We start from the raw sequence: 22,856 nt of genomic DNA, 5'->3' as shown, positions 1-22,856 counted from the left end.
TGCCTTATCATTTTCAGGGGACATACAGGAAGACTATCCCTTTAGGAGAACTTATTGGCCTGAATTTTAGATCCCACAGATTGCCTCAAATTATAAAATTACCTCAACATCTACAAGTAAAAATATTTGCAACCTTAAAACGCATAAACATTTGGTGAGATCCTTTTTCTGTTTTATTTCATCATGAGCTAGATTCTTTCTTTCCTTATTTGGAAAGGTGTATTTCCAGAGAATGAATCATTGCATTTCAGGGGATTTCAGGCTGTCTAGCCGACTCAATAACTACAGTTCCATTGGACCTATCTTCAGACTGCATCAGATCTTGGAGCAGTGAAGCACAAAGCAGAAATACAGGGCAGAGTTCCTTCCTTTCTTCCATACAAGTAGAAAGAAGAAGGTAAATAGGAAAAATTGAGGAACTTTACAACACTTAGGAAAACATAATGTGTCTTGAGGTCTTTTATTTTCATCTTTCAGAACCGTCGTCCTTCTCCTACACCCAAAAATGCAGTGCCCAATGCTATTACAATAGAATCCAAATGCATTCCTTAGCAAAAAAAGATATTCAGGTGAATAATTTGTAACAACAGAAATTTCTAATTAAGCAAATTGAGGCCCTGAGTTTATCATTACCCTTTTCTGAAGTTAATAATTAATCTTTTTTGAAACGACAACAAAATGACTTCCAGATATCACTCAGGTATACACTTTCCACCGTCCTCTCTTCCATTTTGTTGGAACAAAATGACATATACACATACAAACACACAAAGACTGGAAGAGGATTTAAAAATGGAAGAGAGGAAGGTGGAAAGTGTATGCCTGAGTGATATTTGGCTTAATGTCTAAAAGAAAGCTGAAGTCTCAGGTCCTACAGAAGAGGGAGTGGGTAAGAAGCAAGTATATTCACTCTAAATCTAAATATCAGCCTGTTTACATGCACACATGCATGCACACACACCCAACCTAATTAGGAGGATAATCTAAAACATCCAAAATATGACCAAAAGAGATTCCAGAAAAACTACAAGGGTAGAAAATACTCTAGGGTATTTTAAGTCAGAAGATATACAGGGAATAATGTGCTTACAGAATCATGAGAAGAGATAAAAATCAGGTTCTAAGCTGGATATCTTGAAATGATACCCATAAAATATAGAACTGGCCAGGTGCACAAGCTCCTACCCCTGTGCTCACCACGGGAACTATAATAGTCTAGGTCAGGAGCCATGGCCACAGCCATACCAGCCTTTGGACATCAGGAAACTGAAAAATGGATGCCTAAATATGCATTCCCATGATTATGAAGTTAGATGTTAGACTAACGTGTCACCAGTACTGGGCCATTTTCTTGACACTTAGGAAGCTAAAAACTGGAGCCTGCTTCTGCAAAACTCCAATATCAATAGTCACTGTTAATGGTCAGTTGCCAAGGGCAATGGAATCTACTTCACTTCTGCCATTCAAAACTTTGTCAGGTCAATCTTATTTTAGGAACCTAATAATTACGCAGAACCATAGTAGCTAGGGAAATTGGGAAATGTAGTTTCAAGCTGGGTAGCCATGTACTTTCGTGAACTTTATTACTAATAAATAAAGGGAGAACAAATTTTGGGGCACAGCTAACTCTAGAAAGATATGAGAGGTTTGTTCTCCTGAGACATTGAACCAGAGGAATTCTAAATTCAGGAAGGTAAATATGGGAGGATTAAATAAAAGTCTACATTCATAACAGTGAGATTCCCAGGTTATTTCCTAAATTCAACTTCCAGAATGCTGGAAGCCAGGTGTAATCCCATAGGAATGATTGGAATATTGTTACTTGGACAAACTGGACCAAAGGAAAAACAGTAAATATATTGATATTTGGGAACCCTAATAAAATGGTCAGGGTAAACCTACAATTCAACATTATTTTGCTACACACAAAACTTCTAACCATGTCATAATGACTTATACTTAAATAGAAAGATATTTGCAGACATTAGTAATTTGTTGAATGCCTTGACATGAAAAAAGAGACCAAAACAAAAAAGCAAACAACAAAATCTAGTCAATTAATATCTAGAGGAAAAAGAGACAATATAGAGAACTAAAGAAAACTATAAAAAGATGATTAATATTCTCATAGATTTAAAATAGTAAGAACACAACATAAGAAAAAATAATCATACCACAAGAGTGGAAATTAAAATGAGATATCTGAAATTTTAAAATTCTTTATGTGTTGGAAAATAATGTTGGATGCAATCTTCCAGAAAATAGAATGTTTTAAAATGAGGGAATAAGTCAAGAAAAAGGAAAACAAATTAGAAGATTCATTTACCAGGTCAATGTCTGACTAAGCCAAAATGCATAAAAAGAAAACATATAAAACAAGGCATACAAAATTATTAAATAACTTTTTTAAAATTCCTAGAACTGAAAGACATAGTTTGCTACGTCAAAAGGTTCAAAAGGATCCACTAATTGTCATTGTACCAAATAAAAAAGATGCACTTAGCCATATTATTATTAATTTTCACAATACCAGAGATAGAAAGACGATGATGATGATGATAAGAAAGACTAGGAGAAAATTCACATGCCCAGGATTAAAAAACAGAATGACATCTTACTTTTTAACAGCCAAATACTGAGGAGAAAATCAATTCTAAACAAGAATTTAATACCTAATTAAACCAATCAAGTTGAGAGAAGAATGAACTAAAGATATTTCCGACATCTAAAGTCTTTAAAATGTCACTGTCCTCATATCTTTTCTACCCCTCTACAAGATGCATCAGATTCTACTGCCTCTTCCTTTGCCCTTCAAGTATCGCTTGGTGAGCAGTAGCTGGGTAGTGAGTAGACAAATTTGTGATTACCCCCGGTAGACAGCATTCTGAGAATGTCACTCTCTTATAGCTCTGCACATTACACAGATCTTTCCAGTTGTTGAAACAAACAAAAGATTTTCCAATTTCACACAATGATTTCAAACGTGCAGATGTCAGAGAGCTATATATACTAGTCTGCTGCTATTAGAGGCTGGAACTGGATCTATTCATTTCAGCAAGGTTTATTCTGTCCATGGGGTTGTCCAGGGGGCAAATTAGCAAATAAAAATAATCACTTTATGGAAAGACATTTTCAGCAAAACTCAAAATTCTCTTGTTTCCCTCTCAGTCTTCTCCTCTCCCATACATATTATCATCAGAGATAGGAAAGTATTGGTTCAGGCCTAGCTCACAGAAGGCACTTAATGATTACCTGTTGACCAGTTGACTGCTGAACTCACTGACCCTTTTTTAAAATTCTGAGTTTTGTGTTAAAATTTGAACTACATTTAGATCATTTGTACTTCAGTATGAATAAGTGTCAGACCCTTTCCCAAGGTAGGATGTAGGACAGAGCACAGAGCTTGGTGAAAATTGGAGGAAATGAGCATGCAAACAAGAGGTGAGAGAGTCAGAAACCAGCTTCATTTCTGCAGCTGTGATGGAGAAGCTCCATGGACCTCTATGGAATCAAGCTTCCTGCACATGCTTGGAAGCCATCCATTGATCCAAAGCAGCAGTGGATTTTTATTTTGAAAAACAATTTGTAGAAAAAACTGTTGAGCAGAGAAAGGGTGACAGGCAGGTAAACTAGGATTTGTGTGATTTCCAAATGCTTATTAAACATGTTGCCAAAACTCCCAGAGTGTGTAACAACCAGCTGGGGATTACAGCTGGGGATTAATTTAGATTTATATAGAATCTAACCTTCCATATCAGCCCTGAGGTGCTAAAGAAATGGATTGTTAGGCAGAGCTTTAGAGCCAACCCAGGGACTTGGACTTAATAAAGCATTTCAGAGGGGATCCGAGGCTCTGGGATGATCAGGCTCTAAATAATTCCTAATCCTTGTATACATTTGATTGCTTACTCAGCACCATGACTCATATCATCAACAGGCATGCTGTGTGAAATGATTCCCCTGACCTCCTCCACAAACCCCCCAGTAAGTCATTCAGATTGTCCTATTGGAAGTCAACTGAATATTGCACTTCAGTGTTCTTATCTACAAAGTCTGCCGTAATAAATACTGGATATCATAGGAGCTTGAATCAATTTATCCTTAGGTGCTCTCATTTTTACTATTGAAATTTAAAACTGTATTTAGTTTATGGATACCAAAATGTTTACTGGGAAAAGCAAATACCATTTCATAAAAACTGTTGTCTCTGTAATTTCTAGCAAAGTACATGAGATCTATTTAAAATGTCAAGAGTGAAAAGTTTCCTCCCAGTCAATGTGCAGTGAATTATTTAAAAGTTCTGACATCTGAAGCAGCTGGTACCATCTTCTTTCAGTCATTTACAAGTACCTTCATAGATGTAACCCCATTTTTGTTTTGGGTTGAAAAATCTCAATTATAGCAAAACAAAGATCTTGGTGAGACAAACTGTAAAAGATACATTTGAGGACTTAAAAGATAGGGAGAAGGGAGTGTAGCTCATGTGCAGTCCTAATTGTTGATGATGGGCTTTAAGGAAACTTTGTGGAAAGACTGAACTATGGCTATATGTGGTTCTTAACTTTTGTACTTAAATCCATAGTCATCATCTCTCCTTTTCTCCTGTAGAATTTCTTCCTTTAGATTGTATCAGATGTTGTATCATTGTATTGCTAATTTGTTTCAATGAGCATTTCTTGTCTTTTTAGTTATATTAACTTATTCTGCAAGTCCCCACTTACTCGTCTCCATTCAGAGGACTATTTATAATGTCATAACCACTAAAAAAAAGTTTGTTGATTGATTGACATCAATGATTGACACCTATATATTACACACTGATGACTGTTCTATTTGAGCTTAGCAAAATTGTTGTGGAATTCACTGCTAAATTAAACTGCTGTATAGGGCTTTTTACATTTTATTTCTGAAGTGACTGATTATATATTAATAGTAAAGAAAATGGACATTTGTGAAAATGAAAAGTAAAAAGTACTGATGACTTCCATTCTTATTGTCATTAATTATTTCTTAGTTTAGTTGTTTTGTGATGGAGAGCTATCTTACGTAGTCTTGTTATTTATTGTTGGGCTAAACTTGACTGTGTTTACAGGTCTAGGTTCCAGTTCCATTGTCACTACTGTCTTGCTGTTTCCTGGAGCAATTCAGTCTAACTTATTCTGAACTCATTTTCACCCTCTATAAATTTGGTGGAGATGAGCATTTTTCAACTTTTAAGTTCAGGGGTACAAGCACAGGTTTGTTACATACAAATGTATATACATACTTACATTTGTAAATGAGTGTCATGGGGGTTCGTTGTACAGATTATTTTATCACCCAGGTATTAAGACTACTGCCCATTAGTTATTTTCCTGAACCTCTCCCTCCTCCCATCCTTCACCCTCCACCCTCCAAAAGGCTCCAATGTGTGTTGTTCTCCTCTATGTGTCCATGTGGTCTCATCATTTAGCTCCCACTTATAAATGAGAACATACGGTATTTGGTTTTCTGTTCCTGCATTAGTTTGCTAATGATAATGGCCTCCAGCTCCATCCATGTTGCTGGAAATGGCATGATCTCATTCTTTTTTATGGCTGTATAGTATTCCATAGTGCGTATTTACCACATTTTCTTTATCCAGTCTACCACTGATGGACATTTAGGTTGATTCCATGTCTTTACTATTGTGAATAGTGCTGCAATTAACATACACATGCATGTGTCTTTATAATGGAATGATTTATATTCTTCTGGGTATATTCTCAGTAATGGGATTGCTGGATCAAATGGTATTTCTGTCTTTAGGTCTTTGAGGAATCTCCACACTGTCTTCCACCATGGCTGAACTAATTTACATTCCCAACAACTGTGTATACATGTTCCTTTTTCTCCAAAACCTTGCCAGCATCTGTTATTTTTTTATTTTTTTATTTTTTTGAGACTGAGTCTCACTCTGTCACCCAGGCTGTAGAGCAGTAGTATGATGTCAGCTCACTGCAACCTCCACCTCCCGGTTCAAGTGATTCTCCTGCCTCAGCCTCCTGAGTACTGGGATTACAGAGGTGCACCAACATGCCCGGCTAATTTTTTTTTTTGTATTTTTAATAAAGATGGGGTTTCACCATGTTGGCCAGGCTGGTATTGAACTCCTGACCTCGTGATCTGCCCACCTTGTGAGCCTCCCAAAGTGCTGGGATTACAGGCGTGAGCCACCGTGCCCGGCCCTTGGCTTTTTAATAATAGCCATTCTGACTGGTGTTAAATGGTATCTTATTGTGGTTTTGATTTGCATTTCTCTAATGATCAGTGATGTGGAGCTTTTTTTCATATGCGTGTTGGCTTCATGTGTGTCTTCTTTTCAGAAATGCCTGTTCATGTCCTCTGCTCACTTTTTAATGGGGTTGTGTTTTTTTCCTGTAAATTTATGTTTCTTATAGATGCTAGATATTAGACCTTTGTTGGATGCATAGTTTATACTTTTAGCTTTTGCATACAACTATATTATGTGAACAAAATGGGATAAGGCTTTTGAAAGAATTTTGAAATGTTAGAAGGAGACTTGTCTTTTATATACCGAAGGAATATCATCATTTTGTGGTTTTTTTAAACTGCCATTATATCCTTTAGCAATCAAAATACTATAGCTCTGGTTTTTTAAAATTAAATATAGACTGCTCATATTATAACTTATTAGTACTACCAACTATTGTTTTAGGTAATATTTTCTATCCATTAATAGCATTCGAGGAGGAATATTTTCTTCTTCTCCTTAGAGATACTCATAATTGATTGTGCAATGTTCTTATATGTTCACACATCCTTTATTCTTCTTGTGCTCATTGTTTCTTTTGCCCCGACCTGCCTCCTACTTGGAGCTGCTACTAACATGAATCTGTCTTAGGAGGATGGATTGTTTTTAAGAAAAAGATAGTGGGTTTGGATCCAAGGTGCTTTCCAAATAAAGTCTAAACTCTTAGTTTAGGGCTTTAAAACTTTTTCCTAACCTACTGCCCCAGCCTTAACCCTCATTCTTACCTCACTGGATAATGCTATCATATGGTTAGAAACTTTACAATATTCTTGTTTCTAACCCTTTGGTTACATTGTTTTCCTTATCCACTTGTTGAAACTGTATATGCCTTTACATAACATCTAGTCCATGAAAGCTTTGTGGTCCTCCCACTGCAAATACTTTTTTTCTTCTAGACTTCTGCAATTTTTGTGTCTACTTTTCTGATGGCATCTAGCCTATTCCGTTCTATACTTTTATATTACTCTGTGTTTTGTTCATTTACTGGGTTTTTAAAAAAATTCTTTTATTCTGTTTCTATATCTGTTGACAAAACTGTGAGATGTGTTCCACTTCTTATATTCACAGAAGTGTCTGGGAGGCTTTTCTTGGGCAATAAGAAATAGTCTATCAAGAGCTGTTGAATTAAATTGAATTGTTGGGCCACACTTTTAGACACAAGTATCAAACTGAACCTTTCATGAAACTGGACAAGTTTAAAGAATAAATTTATTCCAATGTTAGGGTTTTAAAAAGAGTCTTTATGTGTGACTGGAAGAGAAGAATCAAGCTGTTTAACCAATAATGCTATCGAGTTTGGATAGCATGCTTGGCTAGAAATCAGCAAGCAGATATCAGAGACATTGGGAGTCACGAAGTGTTGTTCTACAAAGTTAAATACTTGATTAAAGTTTTTTACATACAGGACACACATTTAAAGCTTACGGTTTACCAAACATAAAAGGAGTGCACTAGAATTTGGGCAGGTTTTAAAAACGGACAAGGTAAATCCTGCATGCTTGAAATAAAACCTGTATTATGCAGTTTCCTTGGACATTTGTTTAGGGAAAACAATAACATTTGAACAAATATTTTCAAGGAATGCTGTTTAGAAAGAAATCAATCTTGAACAAATATTTTCAGGTAGTACCATACTCAGCTTTGGGTTTTTTTTATTATTATCACATGAAGGGATCTTTTCTGAGTTATAACATTTCCTAGCATTTGGAATGTGATGAAGGCCACATCTATACAAAGAAATAGGGGTATTACCATGAACAGTCAGAGATAGGCTTCCTGAGCCTTTAAAATTTCTGTCCATGTATTTACATTTCCCTGGCCTACTTGATTCATGTGCTCTGTATTTTCTTCTTAGATTATTAAAACGAGAAGAAAGTTTCACATTCATTCCGCGGTCTCGTGAAGAGCTTCCAGACAACTTTCCAAAGGAAATTCCTGGGATCTGCTATTTCCTGGAGGTAAGGACTGGTCCAAAGCCACCAAAGCCTTCTCTTTCTTCGTCGAGAATAAAAAAGGTTTCCTACAACATCGGCACCATGTTCCTCCGGGAGACAAGCCTCTGAGACCTGCTACAGATCAAAGACTCCTCCAAAAAGCACAAGCCCAGAACATGGGTCACCAATGGGGGGTGGAAAGAGATTGTGTCTCTTTCATTGCTTTGTTGAGAACAAGCAGCAAAATTTCTGTATTATGTCAGGCAATAATCCTACTAAAAGGTGGAGGTGACCGCTGTCAATAAAAAGCCGGAGGATGAGGGAAATAAGATGTGTCCATTCATATGAGTGGTTTTGGTCATATATATACACATATATTTTAATTACAAGTGTGGATCCCCTTTCAGAACTAACCAATAAATAGATTCCATGTTTTCTTGTTTATCACACATACAAGTATCTTTCCCTATATATTTGTACCACTTTTGAGAGCCAGTTTTGATTATATATTCCTACATTTAGTGAGTTGGTGGGTGAGGAATATTTTCTAAGTTTCTTTTTCTGAACAGACATTTCATACATGTATCATGGCAGTGTGGTAAACTTCCCAACTGGAAGAATTGTAACTCAGCAAAATATTTTAGGGATATTACCTATTTTTATACATATCTCTTCTAGATAACTACATTTCGCACAACATTATTAGATTTTCAGAATCTGCTTCTGTATTGTTAGTATATTATATATAATGCTAACCTATTAATCTAATATAGTTTCCCTTATTTAGAGAGATCAGTGCTTCGACTGAGAATACATATAACCAAGGATTTCAGATACCGAGAAAGCATTATATGTCTGCTTAGTAAATGTATCTTTTAGATTTAATTAATGTAGCATGGAATCCAGAGGAAATGGAATTTCCTAACACCAGATATATCTTTAACCAAGATTAAAGAAAGGTCTTTTTGCCACCTTCTAACAAATATCAGTTAAAATGAAATGCTTTGCTACACTGGATCCTTTTCAACTTAGCACTTACAAATATAGGTAGCTTTTGCAACACTAAACTGCATTCTAATAAACAGCATTCAGCTAAATGACATGTTAGTTACCCCCTTCCTCTTCCCCAGTTGATGCCTCCTAAGAGCCGACTGCTATTCTTGAGAGCAAATTCCTGGATACTGGCATTAGTGACAAAGAAGTGTCAGGACATTTTGCCAAGAATGTGGTTTCTTCTTGTACAACACAAAGCAAGGAAACCTCTGTATTTTATGGCTTTGAGGTTTTAAAAAATGTTCTGCAGTTTGATTGATATGGCTTTTAAATTCAGTGAATCACTTTCATGAATACTGAAGTAGGTATAATCTTCAGAACTAGTAATCATTATAGTTACAGATAGGATTCCATCGCATGTCCTGCTCAAATGAAGACCTGTTCTCATTAATCAATACTGCATGAAAATATTACTGGCTCACACTAAAATTAGGAGCATCAGGTGTCCAGAGTTTTCCTGTTTGGGTTCAGATATAAAATCTAAGTTTCTATTGGGGTTAATAAGCTGGAAGCATTTGTTTCCTTGAAGCCTTGGAGAGGTCATTTTCTTACTCATTGATAGCTTATGTCTACTGAATGCAATATTCTTTTCTGTTCAGGGATTTTGGCTGCATTATGGTTTGGTTATGACATAACTCAGTTAAGGAATATATTTACTAATTTCCAATGTAGTCTATGAGGCTCATTTAATGTTTTTAAATTTTCTATGTGTGTGGCTAGAAGGCATTTGTAGATATGCAAATATTTGTTATAATCCTGATCCCTTTTATAATTTGAGTTATTTTCTTGCCCTGGGGGTTTACAAGGACACGAGTGCAACACTGTTTATATGGAGAAGACAGGAAATAGACCTTGAGCTCTAAACCTTTGCCTGACCCCCTCTTCTGTGGGCCTGTGTTTCTGGACAATGGGGAGGTTTACAGCCAGTATGAGCAGAGCAGGCTGGGAGCACCTCAATCCTCATGCTTATATTAGAAAATGCCTTAGCAATGTTGATGGGCTCCTTGTAGCACTGGAGCATGGGGAGAGAACAAGCTCACTGAAGTCATTTATGCCTATTGTCTTCAGTAACTTAGAACTTATTATGGTATATTAAATCAATAAAATGTTGGTGATGAACAATGTGTTTTGTAACCATAAGGCTGAAAGGGACTTCCAGGAATATCCAATCTATTTCTCTCACTTTTTATAAAGATTTGTCTAAGCAACTACTCTAAACAGATATTTATTATCTCCATACTTAAGAATATCTATGGGAAGCATATTTGAAAAGCATCATTGGAAATCCACCTCAATACTAGTGATAGGCCTGGAGAGAAGTATTGTATTTATATATCTCAATTTGTCAGAAGAATCACAAATTCTGTATTAGTTTATATGATTTTACTTAGAGAATAAGTATCCATTTACATTGCCATACATGTCACGATGAAGAACGTGCCAGAGATTTCTTATGTACCACTGACAGGATGTCAACTACATTTTTCATACATTATAATCTAAGTGTATTTTCACAGCTATAGTCCGAGATAATGGTCCAATTTGTTATCATTTTGCTAATCTATTATAGTTGATTATTGTAGTTACAATGTTGCTATATATGTTTATGAGGTACTATATAAAATGTCTGTTCATTCAAACTTCAATCACAGAAGTTAGAAGATGGAGAAAGAATTATATTTTTATTTGTCCTACACAATGCCATCTACATCTCTTCTCTTAGGAATTGTGATTGTAACAATGTGGTGGCATTTGTTATTTCATATGACTTTTATCTATACAGTATTCTCACTTACTTACAAACTATTAATTACCAACAGCATGCATTTTAGTATGGCAGATAAAAGAAATTCATGTGATGTTCCCTTAGAAACCAAATGATATTAAATTGGGGAAATGGTTTTAACCCACTCTGCAAGGGATACTTTAAAATATAATTTGGCACCTATAGCTCTTGCATTTTAATATTCTTTTAAGCTGCTGTTTGGAAGAAGACACCTTATAACTAGCCATTAGCACCAAAGCATCACGTTGGTATCAGGATTATTTTGATGGAGAGAATGTCATCATTTGCAAATAAATCAGTTATCTAACAAAATCAGAATCCCCCAATATGTACTCAGAATGTACTACCCTGTATCTTCTTTGTGGACCTTAATCATTAGGTAACATTGGCCATAATAAAAAATAATAATATGCTTCAGAAACATAGTAGTTGGATCTCTTGTCTATATAATGTAGAGAAGGGGAAGAAGACATAGCTTCCAGGTAACATGGGACCCAATTGCATACAATCTGCCTTTATATTCATCTCTTGCTCTGTATTTTAAGTAATTTCAGATTTTCCTTTTAATATCTGATTATGTGGAATCAAGTGAGCTTTGATCTGGGACTCTGAGACAGACATTGATGCCTGAGACTTGAGAGTGGGTCTGTAGGTTCAGCACTTCAAATGTTGTTTCTTACAGTCTTGCACTCCTTCCTCTTGTCCAGTAACAACGGTGTCAGGACACAGTAGTTTAGTGTGAATATGCGTGTCTTTCCAGGAAAAACAAAGCAAAAGAGGATAATAACAACTTAAACAAAATCTCATTCACAAGGGGAGCAAGACTTTTAATTTTGCAAATGTCTCCAAAGAGTTCCAGCAATAAAGCAAAATTAAATTGATAGATAACAAAAGGCAAAGCCATGGAGAATTCTGAAAACCCCACCAGGCTCTGTGTTTTGTATAGAATCATACTGCTGCTGAATGAAATTGTGTATCTAAAGTCATAAGGCATCAAGTAGGAGCTCAAAATTATGACCATAATTAAATATATTTGTTGAAGGCTCCTTGGGTCCCTGACTTTCTGAGAGCAGGTGTTGTGGATGGTTAAGGCAAAAAGTAAAACTTTTACACACAGGTTTCTGTCTTGTCATTTTGAGAATGACTCAGTCCATTCTGGACCCTTTCTTACTCCATTCTGTCGCTAGAAACCATCTCACCCCCTCACGCCTGGCCACAGCAAACAGCATTCTCTCTTCACTTCTGAACCCAGAATGGCTACAGAAAGGGTTGCTGGTGCCTCATTCAGGCGGATAGGAAGGACCACACACAGTCAGGCCTGAGCAACAATGTACTTCTGAAGTGTAGTAATGAACTGGATGTGCCGGGGCATTGATTATATCTGCAGCTTCACCCTCTGCTCTTTCTTCAAAACACAGTCTGACTCCAAGCACTTCATACAGCTTCACTGAATGTTCCTTTGAAATTAATTATAAATGACTCTGAATAGGCTTTGGGTAGCACCAGGTGTCTTTCAGCTGACAATATCTAGAAACTCAAGTTCAAGAACCAAGCCCTCTATCGTAGCTTAGTTGTTTCTACTATTAGATTATAGATCTTCAACTACAAAAATTATGTCATTTCAGAGGCTTCTATAAGCATAGCTTAATAATAGATATAGCCCAAAAATCATGATGCATGAGACTGAATTATTAAAGTTTAACATATTTCTAAACGATTTATGGGCAGCTCTTGATATGAATGTTTCTAAACCACAACCAGCTGGTTTAACATACACATAAATTGTGTTCATGTGATTGAACAAAATTTATTGTTAAATGGGTAAGTTGACCCCAGCTATGGACTCAATTTCAAGATCCTCGTAGTGGTGAATGAAGAGCAGACACCGATATTACGTACAGATTAACAATCTTGTCAGGCTATATTGAGATAGTGTGCAAAATTCCTTCCTCACACTTGATCCAAACAATTGAAACCTGCGTATGACTGTTCTTCCATCCCTTGTTTTCTTCCTTCCTTTGTTCCTTCTTTCCTTTAATTAAAAAAGGTCATTGATACATTTATAACACAGGAAGTATCACAGCTAATCCCATATTCTAAAATAGTTTTATAAAGTGATTAATATTTTTAGTTTGTGTGTATGTGTGTTTATTGAATGTAGATGTTTCATGATTTAAAGAAATGTTTCTTTGGAAGGACTTGGGAATGCAGAGAAGTAAAGTTTGCGTCTTTATTTCTAATATGTTATAACCAGATCACGGTTTCAGTTAAGTACCTCATTGCCATCCCATCCTCATTAAGAAATGACCTAGTTCAGTGGTTCAGCTGATCTGCTTGGAAGTATCTGGCTGGCTTCATAAGAATTCTGTAGGGAGTTTTAGGAATACAGAAGACTAGTCTTTACCTTCAGAGATTTGGATTCAGTAGGTCTCAGGTAGGGCCTAGGAATCTGTGTTTAGAAAATCACTCTAAGTAATGCTAATATACAGCCAGACTTGGGTATCATTGAAAAGTATTCAAATAATCCCAATTACTAGGAATAAATACAAGTTGACTGGGATAGTAATGTTATTTCATTTGTAGTTATTTTGAAAAGTTAAATACTCTAGGCCTCATACCATTATTTCTTTCACAAATTTTAATTTTAGCTTTGATTTCCAATTTGCGGTCTTCTTTCTGAGCATGAATCTTCAAACTTAGAGACAGACATCAACACTGATAAGCATGAGGGATGAATATTGCTCACTATAGGGCTATTAGGCATACTAGATACAGTACCATTTTCTTAGTTACTGCCAGAGCTGTGCAGTATATTACAACATTTGCTAATCCTCACCACCGAGGTAAAAACTATGACCTTTGGGACACAGAAGCAAATATCAAAGTGACAGCCTTACTTCTGAATGCTTTGATTTTTATGTCATGAAAAGACATCAACTTCTTAGTCTCACTATGTACTTTTCATATTGAATTGTACATTATCTGAAAACTGATTTCCAAGCAATACCTTATAACAACCTTTCAAGCAATAATTTAAGCCGTGGTGATGATGCCATATGAAGCCTGCACTTCTTTGCATTTCATAGAGCCTTTGTGAAAACAGAAACTGTTTTATACAAGCAATAATATAGCTGGTGTGGACTTTTTAAAGATACTCATTATTCTGTAGCAAAATGAGCAGCAAGTAATGACTCAGATTAAAAATATTTAGGCAAATGACATGTTTAATCTATCTCAGAAGTTATTCATTTGCAAACATGATGTAAAGCGATTAATATACATCAGATTATTTCTGGTGCATAATTTTAAACATGGCTATAAAAATATGATTTCTATTCCTGTCAAAGAGATTTGTGTATTATTTATAATGTTGCCCAATTTTTGGATCTTTGTAGTATATAATAGTAAAGAAGAAGTTAAGGATGGATAAATGAGTGGAAGTAGAGCATAGGTTGGAAGAGGTGATTGAGAAAGTAGGCTTTGCAAAAATATAGATGGGTCTTGCAGCAGATTAACTAATTCAAATGTTGGTTTGATACGGTCTTGGAAGATGAAAGAGTAAAGATAAAAGAGCTCATTATTACTGTTTTCAATAATAGCTACACAAGTTTTTGGTAAGTATGATAGTATTTTGACTTCAGAATACGATTGACTGAAAGTCACCTGTAGCACAATAAATAAGTGTCTGAAAATGATTATTCAGTAATACTGAAAAAACACTAAAGCTTTCAGATTTCGAAATGAAAAAATCATGTTTTTAGTCTACTTAAAATACAATTTTAATAGAATGTGGCATAGTCAATGATAATCAGTTCTTTAGTAGTTAAATTTACTTCATCATTTAGAATAATGTATAAGGATTACAGCTAAAATCAACTGGTAAATTTATGTTTATACTGAACAGTATCTAAACATCAGATTATGATTTAGCATATAAGCTTAGGATTCATTCCTAGGCATCTAAATAAGATGACAGCTCCTATTATTGCCCTGCGAGGTAAACAATCCTCTAAACATGAATATGAACACATTTGAATGGTGGGTGTGTTTGATATATTTTGTCTTTACCTTTCTATTACTTATAGCAAAACTTAATTTTAGCATTCTCCTGCCCACAGTTTGGAAAATTTCCCTATCAAAATCAAACCGGATTGTTGATTTACTGAGGCTTTGACAATTATCCTCTTGTATATCACTGGATCCTTAAATCCTTAGTAAGAATGGTTTTGGGTTAAATAAATAATGGAAAATATTTAATTTGAATCTATTAAATTACACTGAAGTTATCCTTCCAGTTAATTCAGCTAGTTGCTGATCAGATCATTCTTTATATTAGACTTAAGTACTGTTGCTTATTATTTAAAAGCAGAAAAGAAAACCCAAATGGCAGGTCTGAGTAATAGTTTCTTTTTGATTCTTTTGATACATATTTTTAAACTGAAGAAATCACTTTATATTCAGTCTTCTTCTGTGGACTTTTTGCTATTTGCAGATAAAGAAGGAATTCTACTTAATATATTTTTACTGTGGTCTATTAAATGTCATTAAACCTACATCTAAGAGGAAAGTAATAACTGAAATAAAATCAGGAATGTGCAAAATTGTTTCTTCATACCTCACTTTCTGAAGACACTTCTTTGCATTCTGCTGCCTGGCATTTACACAGCAGACTCAGGACAAAGGGACAAATGGAGTGAGTGAGGTGGGCAGGAGCTTTAGAAGAGATGAAGCAAAGAGAGTTAGTTTTTTATTCAGGAAGATGTAGAGACTCTTAAAGGAGAGGCAATTTCCGTAACAAACACCTCTGGTTTAATGGAAGCCACATGATTTATTTGACTACTGGTCACTTATTTTTAAAAAGAAAAGAGAAAGACAAAAAAAGAGAAACCCTTCACAAGCCATTTTTAGTTTTCCTAGGAGGTAGTGCCAACCTCTCGGCAGCTGCACATCTCAGTGAAGCTGGGATAGAAGCTTACAGAGCTACAAATAGATGCTTTCTGAAGGTGGCAGATAGAACCAGTCTTGGTTACAATGATTAAGGTAAATGAAAGTGTCAGAACATCTGGGTTGAAGGAACAAAGAAGGCCAAATACCAGCTCTGCCATATGCCACAGAAAACCCTGCTAAAATTAGCATAGAAAAACAGACTAACACTATGCAAGTGATATTAAAACAAACTATATTTTTTCCTTTTATAACATGCCTGGCTGAGCTAGCATTCAGTGAGAAGAATATACTTTTGTCTTATGAATCATTTAAAAACATTTGTTGTTGTTCTGACATTAAAGAAATTACATATTCCCTTAGTTGAAAAATTTAATCACAAATAATAGGAAATATTTATTTTGTGTCCTGAAATTTTTAAACTTCTGGCGGCTATACTCTACCCCATATTCTTCTTCACATTCTTCTCAAATTGGGTTTGGCTTCTAGCAAAACAAGTGTGGAACTTTAGAGCAGAAAAATGTCCATCTGTCTGTTACAGAATGTGCCAGAGTATTTGAGCTGGAGAGAGAATCACCCCATAGCATTTAATGGTATTCTGTGAGACATGAAGACTCTAGTCTTCTAAACTTAAAAGTGGTTAGGTAGTACCTTAATCATCAAAGATTTTTCACTTACATGTAACTGGTTAATTCATATAGAGCTTGTTTAGAACAGAAACTTTAAAAGGAGGGAACAAACCTGAGCAATTTTTAATCAAAATTATCAGTTAGAAAAGAATTTAAGACAAAGATTTATTGTCCTGAAAGAGTCAACTCACTCATATCCAAAACTTAGAATGTCAGAGACTTTTGAAAGTTTTCTGAATGTGTCAACTTCTTCAGCAATGAGAAATTCAATTAATGTTGTTTCTAGGTTCCTTAGTTTTATCCTCTGATGATAACACTTAATTGTGAATTACATTTAAGTGATTTTTACTTTATATTTTCCATTTGTTACAGAAAAAAAGTCATAAATATGACAGACTTAAAAATTGTGGCATTGAGCCAGGATTTGCAAATTTGGCAATATTATTTTACTTAAAATATTACACTTTTTAAAATAAACATTAAGGATAACAGTCAAATAATACTGTATTGTCAGCTTGTTCACATTAGAATATAGAACAATGCATTGTAAACTTCTCGGAATAAAATCTAAGTCAAAACCAATTTATGTTCAAATCATTTGAACAACAAATATGAATATTGTTACATCACCTCTGACTCTCTGACTAGTAAGAAACTATGCATTTCCATACCCAATGAAACCTCAATTCCTACAGCAATTCTACTTTTATTGCCTCCCATGAACTATTTCTTCATGGTCAATATCACTCTTTAAAAGCTAGCAAAATATGACTTTCTTCTGAGGTTTGGGCAATCTGGATCAATATTTATGTATCTAACCACTTGAAAGGCTGTCTCCTTTTTTGGCCTTTTAAATTAAAACTTCCATAAAATGAAGCAAAATACGAAAACACCTAGTTGATTTATCAGTAATGTGAAACCCTCCTTCTGAATTTTTTTGGTAAAAATTACCACACTGAAACCAAAACTTAACCTTGGCTTGGACTCTCAGATAAATTGCTTTTGTATTCTTTGACTACAAAGTATTCTCAAAAAGAAGAAATTATTTGTGATGGTAGATCAAACTCTAGCCAAGAAGGTCTAGATAAACTAGAGGACTGTATAATTATCTAAAGTAATTCAGGGGGATTTTTAGAAAAATTCTTTAATTTTTGTTCTTGTGTAAAAAGTATTATTAATGGATGGCAGCCCAAATTACTATTCTTCTTTTAAAATTTGTTTCAAGTGTGTCACCAGGCACTCATAAAATTCATTTATTTGTTATATAACTCAATGACCTGAAATAATAGGTGCTCATTGCTTTTTCATTTGATCCTTAAAAACAATTTTATTCTGTCTAAAAAAAATTCTCCTGCTAAAATCCAAATGATTACCTGGCTATAGGAGGAGTTCCATTTTATGAACATGTATGAAATATTTAGTTGGATTCAGCTGAAATGCAACTTAGAGAAAGGAATGGATACCAGTAGAGAAGATGGAAAGAGACACAAAAATCAGACTTTGCTTACATCAAAATTAGGTCTGTTGTCTAATCCTGTTAACCTAGAGGCAAGCTGAAAATAGATGGTAAGGATAAATAGATTTTTAAACACAGTATTTATATTTAACAGAATGTCATAAAAATGACAGAATGCCATGAAATTCAGCATGTCAAAACTTTGATAAAACAAACAAGAAATTTAATAAATATGCTAATTAGAGTGAATATTTAAAGGGACAAAAAGAACTTGTCACATCATAGATGTCTCCCCAGTGCAGAATTTATTATCTGCTGGGAAAATTTGGTTTTATGTCTTCAATCAATATTTGCTGCATTATCTAATTAAACATTAGTATATTTTTTGTGCTAATGAGAAACCATGCAAGAGTCCAAATATCAAGTGTGGTGACAGCTTGAATCAGTTGAGTTTGGTGTTCATGAATAAAATTCTTGATGAATGTGAAATGGTTTATATATATAAGTTTTATGTGCAGTAAATTAATTAGGCTTTAAAACTTGTTAGCATGCTTAGCTCCTCCTTTTTCCATTGAATTATCTTCCTATCTTCCTTCCTTCCTTCCTTTCCTTCCTTGCCTTCCCTCCCTCTTTGCTTTATTTCTTTCTAGCTCTTATAAGATAAATGACAATAGTACTTTACTATTTGGGCTGGGGCCTCCCTTTTTCACTTTCACATGATTGAACACTTTGTGGATTTGTGAGAAAAGGGGAAAGAAGATGAGCACGTAGATGCAGATCAGTTGAGGATAGAAGTGACCGAGAGAATTGGGACCTTGACTTCCAGCGACTGTCAGTCAAGAGAAATGTGGGTCTATAAAAATCTATGTGTTCATTTTCATTGAATTTAAACACTTTTTCAAGAAGTATCAGGGTCAATCTGTTTGGACAATCTCCTATTTTTACCCCCTTACAAATGTCTTAAGTTAGAAAAACCTCTTATTTTCAAGTAGTCATTTTTTTATGTAATTACCACACTGCTAAAGACTGAAATAGAAAAAAAACGCTTTTTCTGTTTGTAGGGAAATTGCTTTCTGAAAACTACTCCCAGTAAGGTGTATACATCAAATGCAACTTGATTTTACTGGCTCTTTATCTAGAGATAACTGATGCACTGTCTTCTTTCTTAGATACCCTTCTGTAATTCAGCTTGGCATAGTATGATGTTTTGAGTTCTTATTGAGGGTTTGGAAACATTTGTCATCAACTTTATGTCTACTCTATTGAAAAAGCAATATACAATGTATTCCATATTTCTTAGCTCTGTGTCTTTGAGGTTTTAAACCTATATTCAGATAGCTGTTTTTAGCTACAATTTTGAGTATTCACCAGAATTTACAAATTGCCATTTTATTAAATACAAAAAAAAAAAGTACAGCTTGGATCAAGAGATCAAACATTTACAAATCTCAATCCAAAGCCATTATTTTTCAGGGAAAATTCAATCATTTCTAGCAGAGTATTTGATTCCTAAGGGAAAATAAGTCAAATATCTTCTTTAAGAGTAAGGGTATTCTTCCATTGCAGGTATTTCTCATTGACTTTATAATAATTTGAACAAATCTTGAACAAGATTTAAAGAATCTATAATCTCCCAAACTTAAAATTGTATTCTTTCTGGTTTTTTATTTTTATGTATTAAGATTATATTCAAACCACTTAATAAATTATCTTCATGACATAAGTTTGTGTTAATAGAAAATTATACAGAAAAAAACATGATTTGTTCCTCTGTGGAAAGATATGCTTCAATGAGTTAAATACCCTTGAATTTTGGTTCTCATTTCTTATTTGGACTTTTTTGTTATGTATCTCAGGGGTCTTAAATTCTAACAGATGAAGTAGTCAAAGGGGTATAAAATACTTGAAAAAAATTAAAACTTCAAAAGGGACGAATTTCTCTGTTAACTTTTGTTTATCCTATACTGACTTATTTTGAAATTGTGAAAAAACAGGCAGCTACCATATAAATTGGTACCTATGAAAATACTGATTACCTTCTTCCTGTGATTTTCACTGTTAAGAAAACCTTTGTCTTGAAATGATGGACAATCTTAATACTTGTTCAGATAAAGAAATGTGACTTTCAATACCTTTACCATTTTTATTTCTTTAGGGAAATATTTTAATAATGATTGTAAAAATAGAAGAAATATGGTTGAGAAAGCAGAAGAAATTAAGATGAAATTTGAACAGTTGTAATTCACAGTCCCATTTTTCCCTCTATTTTATTGCCTTCTACTAAGTTATCGAAGGCCCAGATCTGCAAAATTTACAAGCTACTAATTCATTGTCTCCTTTAAGAATTTGGAGCAAAAATTACTCCGACTATGCGGAAATCAATTCACATCATCATGGCAGGTTTTGACTATGAGGGAATTCAGGTTAGGTTCAAATAGAATAATGGTCCATGGAGAAAAATACTTTCTGGTTTTTCTTCAAGTTGGATGGAAAGGTTTTTCTTTATTAAAAAAAAAAAAAAGTCCTCCTGAGAATTTTGCCTTCGAAAAAGTCAGAAGTTTTATAACAGCTGCCTGTAGCTACATTATAACTTTGGTAATTAAGTGACAAAACTGTCTCATTATGCTTTTAAAATACTGATTAAGTGCATTCCAGAAATAATACATATCATTCATTTCAAAATCAACCTACCTGAATTCTGACTCTTCAATTGTGAGTAGCCATTTTACAAAACCAAATGGTCTCATTTCCCAAACAGTACTTTAAATATCATCCTAATAGTAATATCCTAATAGTAATAATCCTATTAATATTTCAATGCATAAAATAAACAGCCAATGTACTTCCATCAAGTCTTCAGGCACTATATAATAATAAATAGGTTTCCAAAATCACTTAATAAAAACACGCAGTTATAATGTGCTCAGCCTTCATTAACATCCTCTGCATGGGGTGGTTTTCATTTAACCTGAATTATTTTAACATTTTGGCTAATTTGTTTGCTGCAATTTCATGGGTCTAAATTTTTGGTTTGGCTTGCAATGTAAATTATATTGTATATCTGCTCCTTTGTTATTAGATTTACTTTGTGAATAATATCTTTTAAAAATTGAGTTATCAAAAACTTAAATTATAATGTCATCAACTAATACCAGGTAAATATACTAATATATATGTAGGGCATGATTAAATTGCATATATTTTGAAATGTCAAACTATTTTTTGTTTTTTTAAAAAATGAATGCATCTCTTAAACCTGTACCATTAATTTTAAAAAAGTTTCATTTGGTATTTCATATTATATTTTAAAATATTTTTCTTTATCTAGTAGTACAGGTTTAAATAAACTTTTTCTGATTGAAATGATAAAATATGCCACATTTCACTACAATTTTAAGAATAATACATGTAAAAGTATAACTCATGTAAGATTATAAATATCCACAATATCTTCTTTGCTTTTCATGTAACACCACTTTTTACTCATTCTTTTATTTGTTATTATTTGAAATCATTCACAATGTAAATAGCATGTTTCATGATGTAAAATGTCTTTGCATTTACAGACTGCAGAACAAGGTGAATTTGTATATGAAAAATAAGTGATGGAAACGTGGGATTCTTATAAAACAAAGTGGAAATGATAGTTGTGTGTTATATTTACATAATTCATTACAAAATTGTCTAGTTAAGTCATGCATTTATTTACCTTAAAAGTGTCCAAACTGTCACTTATAAAATATTTAAATCAATAAATAATACCAAAAAGGAGTCTGAACATTCTTTTAGCATTTCTTTCCACACAGTGAAGGTGAATAACAATGCCTAAGAATGTGAATGAATAATAGATGAAAGAATGGGGGAAAGAATATAGGAGTGAATGGGATGTTCATAATGCATTACCTTTATGGCTGCAGATGCAGCTGCTAACACAATATTTGACAAAGCCAATTTAGAAATTTTTTAACATGAAGTATCTCTTTAGTCCTCTTGCAAAACCAAAGAGCACACATTATAATTACTGTAGTGCTATGTACCCCAAATATATATGACAAAGAAAAGGCATAACTCAGCTGTCTTCTGACTAGCCAGTTGCTTTCTTGAAAGGACAGAGAAAAGGGTTCATATTACTATCATAGTTAAATGTCATTTGAATGCCCGCTGAGTGACTTTCAAGAGCATAACCATCAACTAGATGAGATGCAGCACATATCTAAAAAGAGGACCATTTTATTCTGATGTTCCTATACTCCAGCAGTCTATGTATGCAGAATCGAGTTATCTTCATTATTTAATGGCCCTCTCCTCTATAACCATTTAGTCTCAACCATACAAATTTCCATCTATTTCTAGAAGTTCCTAAGGGAGTCTTCATCCTGTGTTCACAAAACAGGGCTGTTCTCATCTTCTGCCCTTGTCTTCTTGTTATCTGCTGCTCAGAAGCCATGCTACTCCTGAGAACCACTTCCCTGACCATAAGAGAATTGACACTGAGCAGGTAAAAAAGAAGAAACACTTATTGAATAGTTCTTAAATGATAATCACGGTAAAAGTGCATTTATGAACAATTTTCTCAATTACATCTTAATCCTATAAAAACCTGCTTTCTTCATTTTAGAGGTAAGAAAATTTAAGCAGAGAGAGAGAGAGACTAAGAAGTTGTCTGTGGCGTAGCCAAGGTGGTTGCTACTTAACACGTGATGAGGCCTTTTGTTAACAGTTTGAACTTTCAGGAACTTAACTACAAGGCAAACTGCAGTTA

At 34.2% G+C, this 22,856-nt stretch overlaps 1 protein-coding gene across 1 annotated transcript in view; it reads left to right on the top strand.

The window, feature by feature from the left end:
• Window positions 1-21,865, top strand: part of GUCY1A2 (guanylate cyclase 1 soluble subunit alpha 2) — a 350,970-nt gene extending 329,105 nt beyond the window's left edge. Inside the window, exon 8 of the mRNA XM_019037654.4 lies at window positions 8,148-21,865. Coding sequence (XP_018893199.3) covers window positions 8,148-8,355 — 208 coding nt within the window. The 3' untranslated portion in view covers window positions 8,356-21,865. The remainder of the gene's footprint in view (window positions 1-8,147) is intronic.
• Window positions 21,866-22,856: the final 991 nt, after the last annotated feature.

The sequence above is a fragment of the Gorilla gorilla genome, chromosome 9, assembly GCF_029281585.2.
Source record: "Gorilla gorilla gorilla isolate KB3781 chromosome 9, NHGRI_mGorGor1-v2.1_pri, whole genome shotgun sequence".
Taxonomy (NCBI): domain Eukaryota; kingdom Metazoa; phylum Chordata; class Mammalia; order Primates; family Hominidae; genus Gorilla; species Gorilla gorilla.
This window is presented reverse-complemented; position numbering and strand designations above follow the sequence as displayed.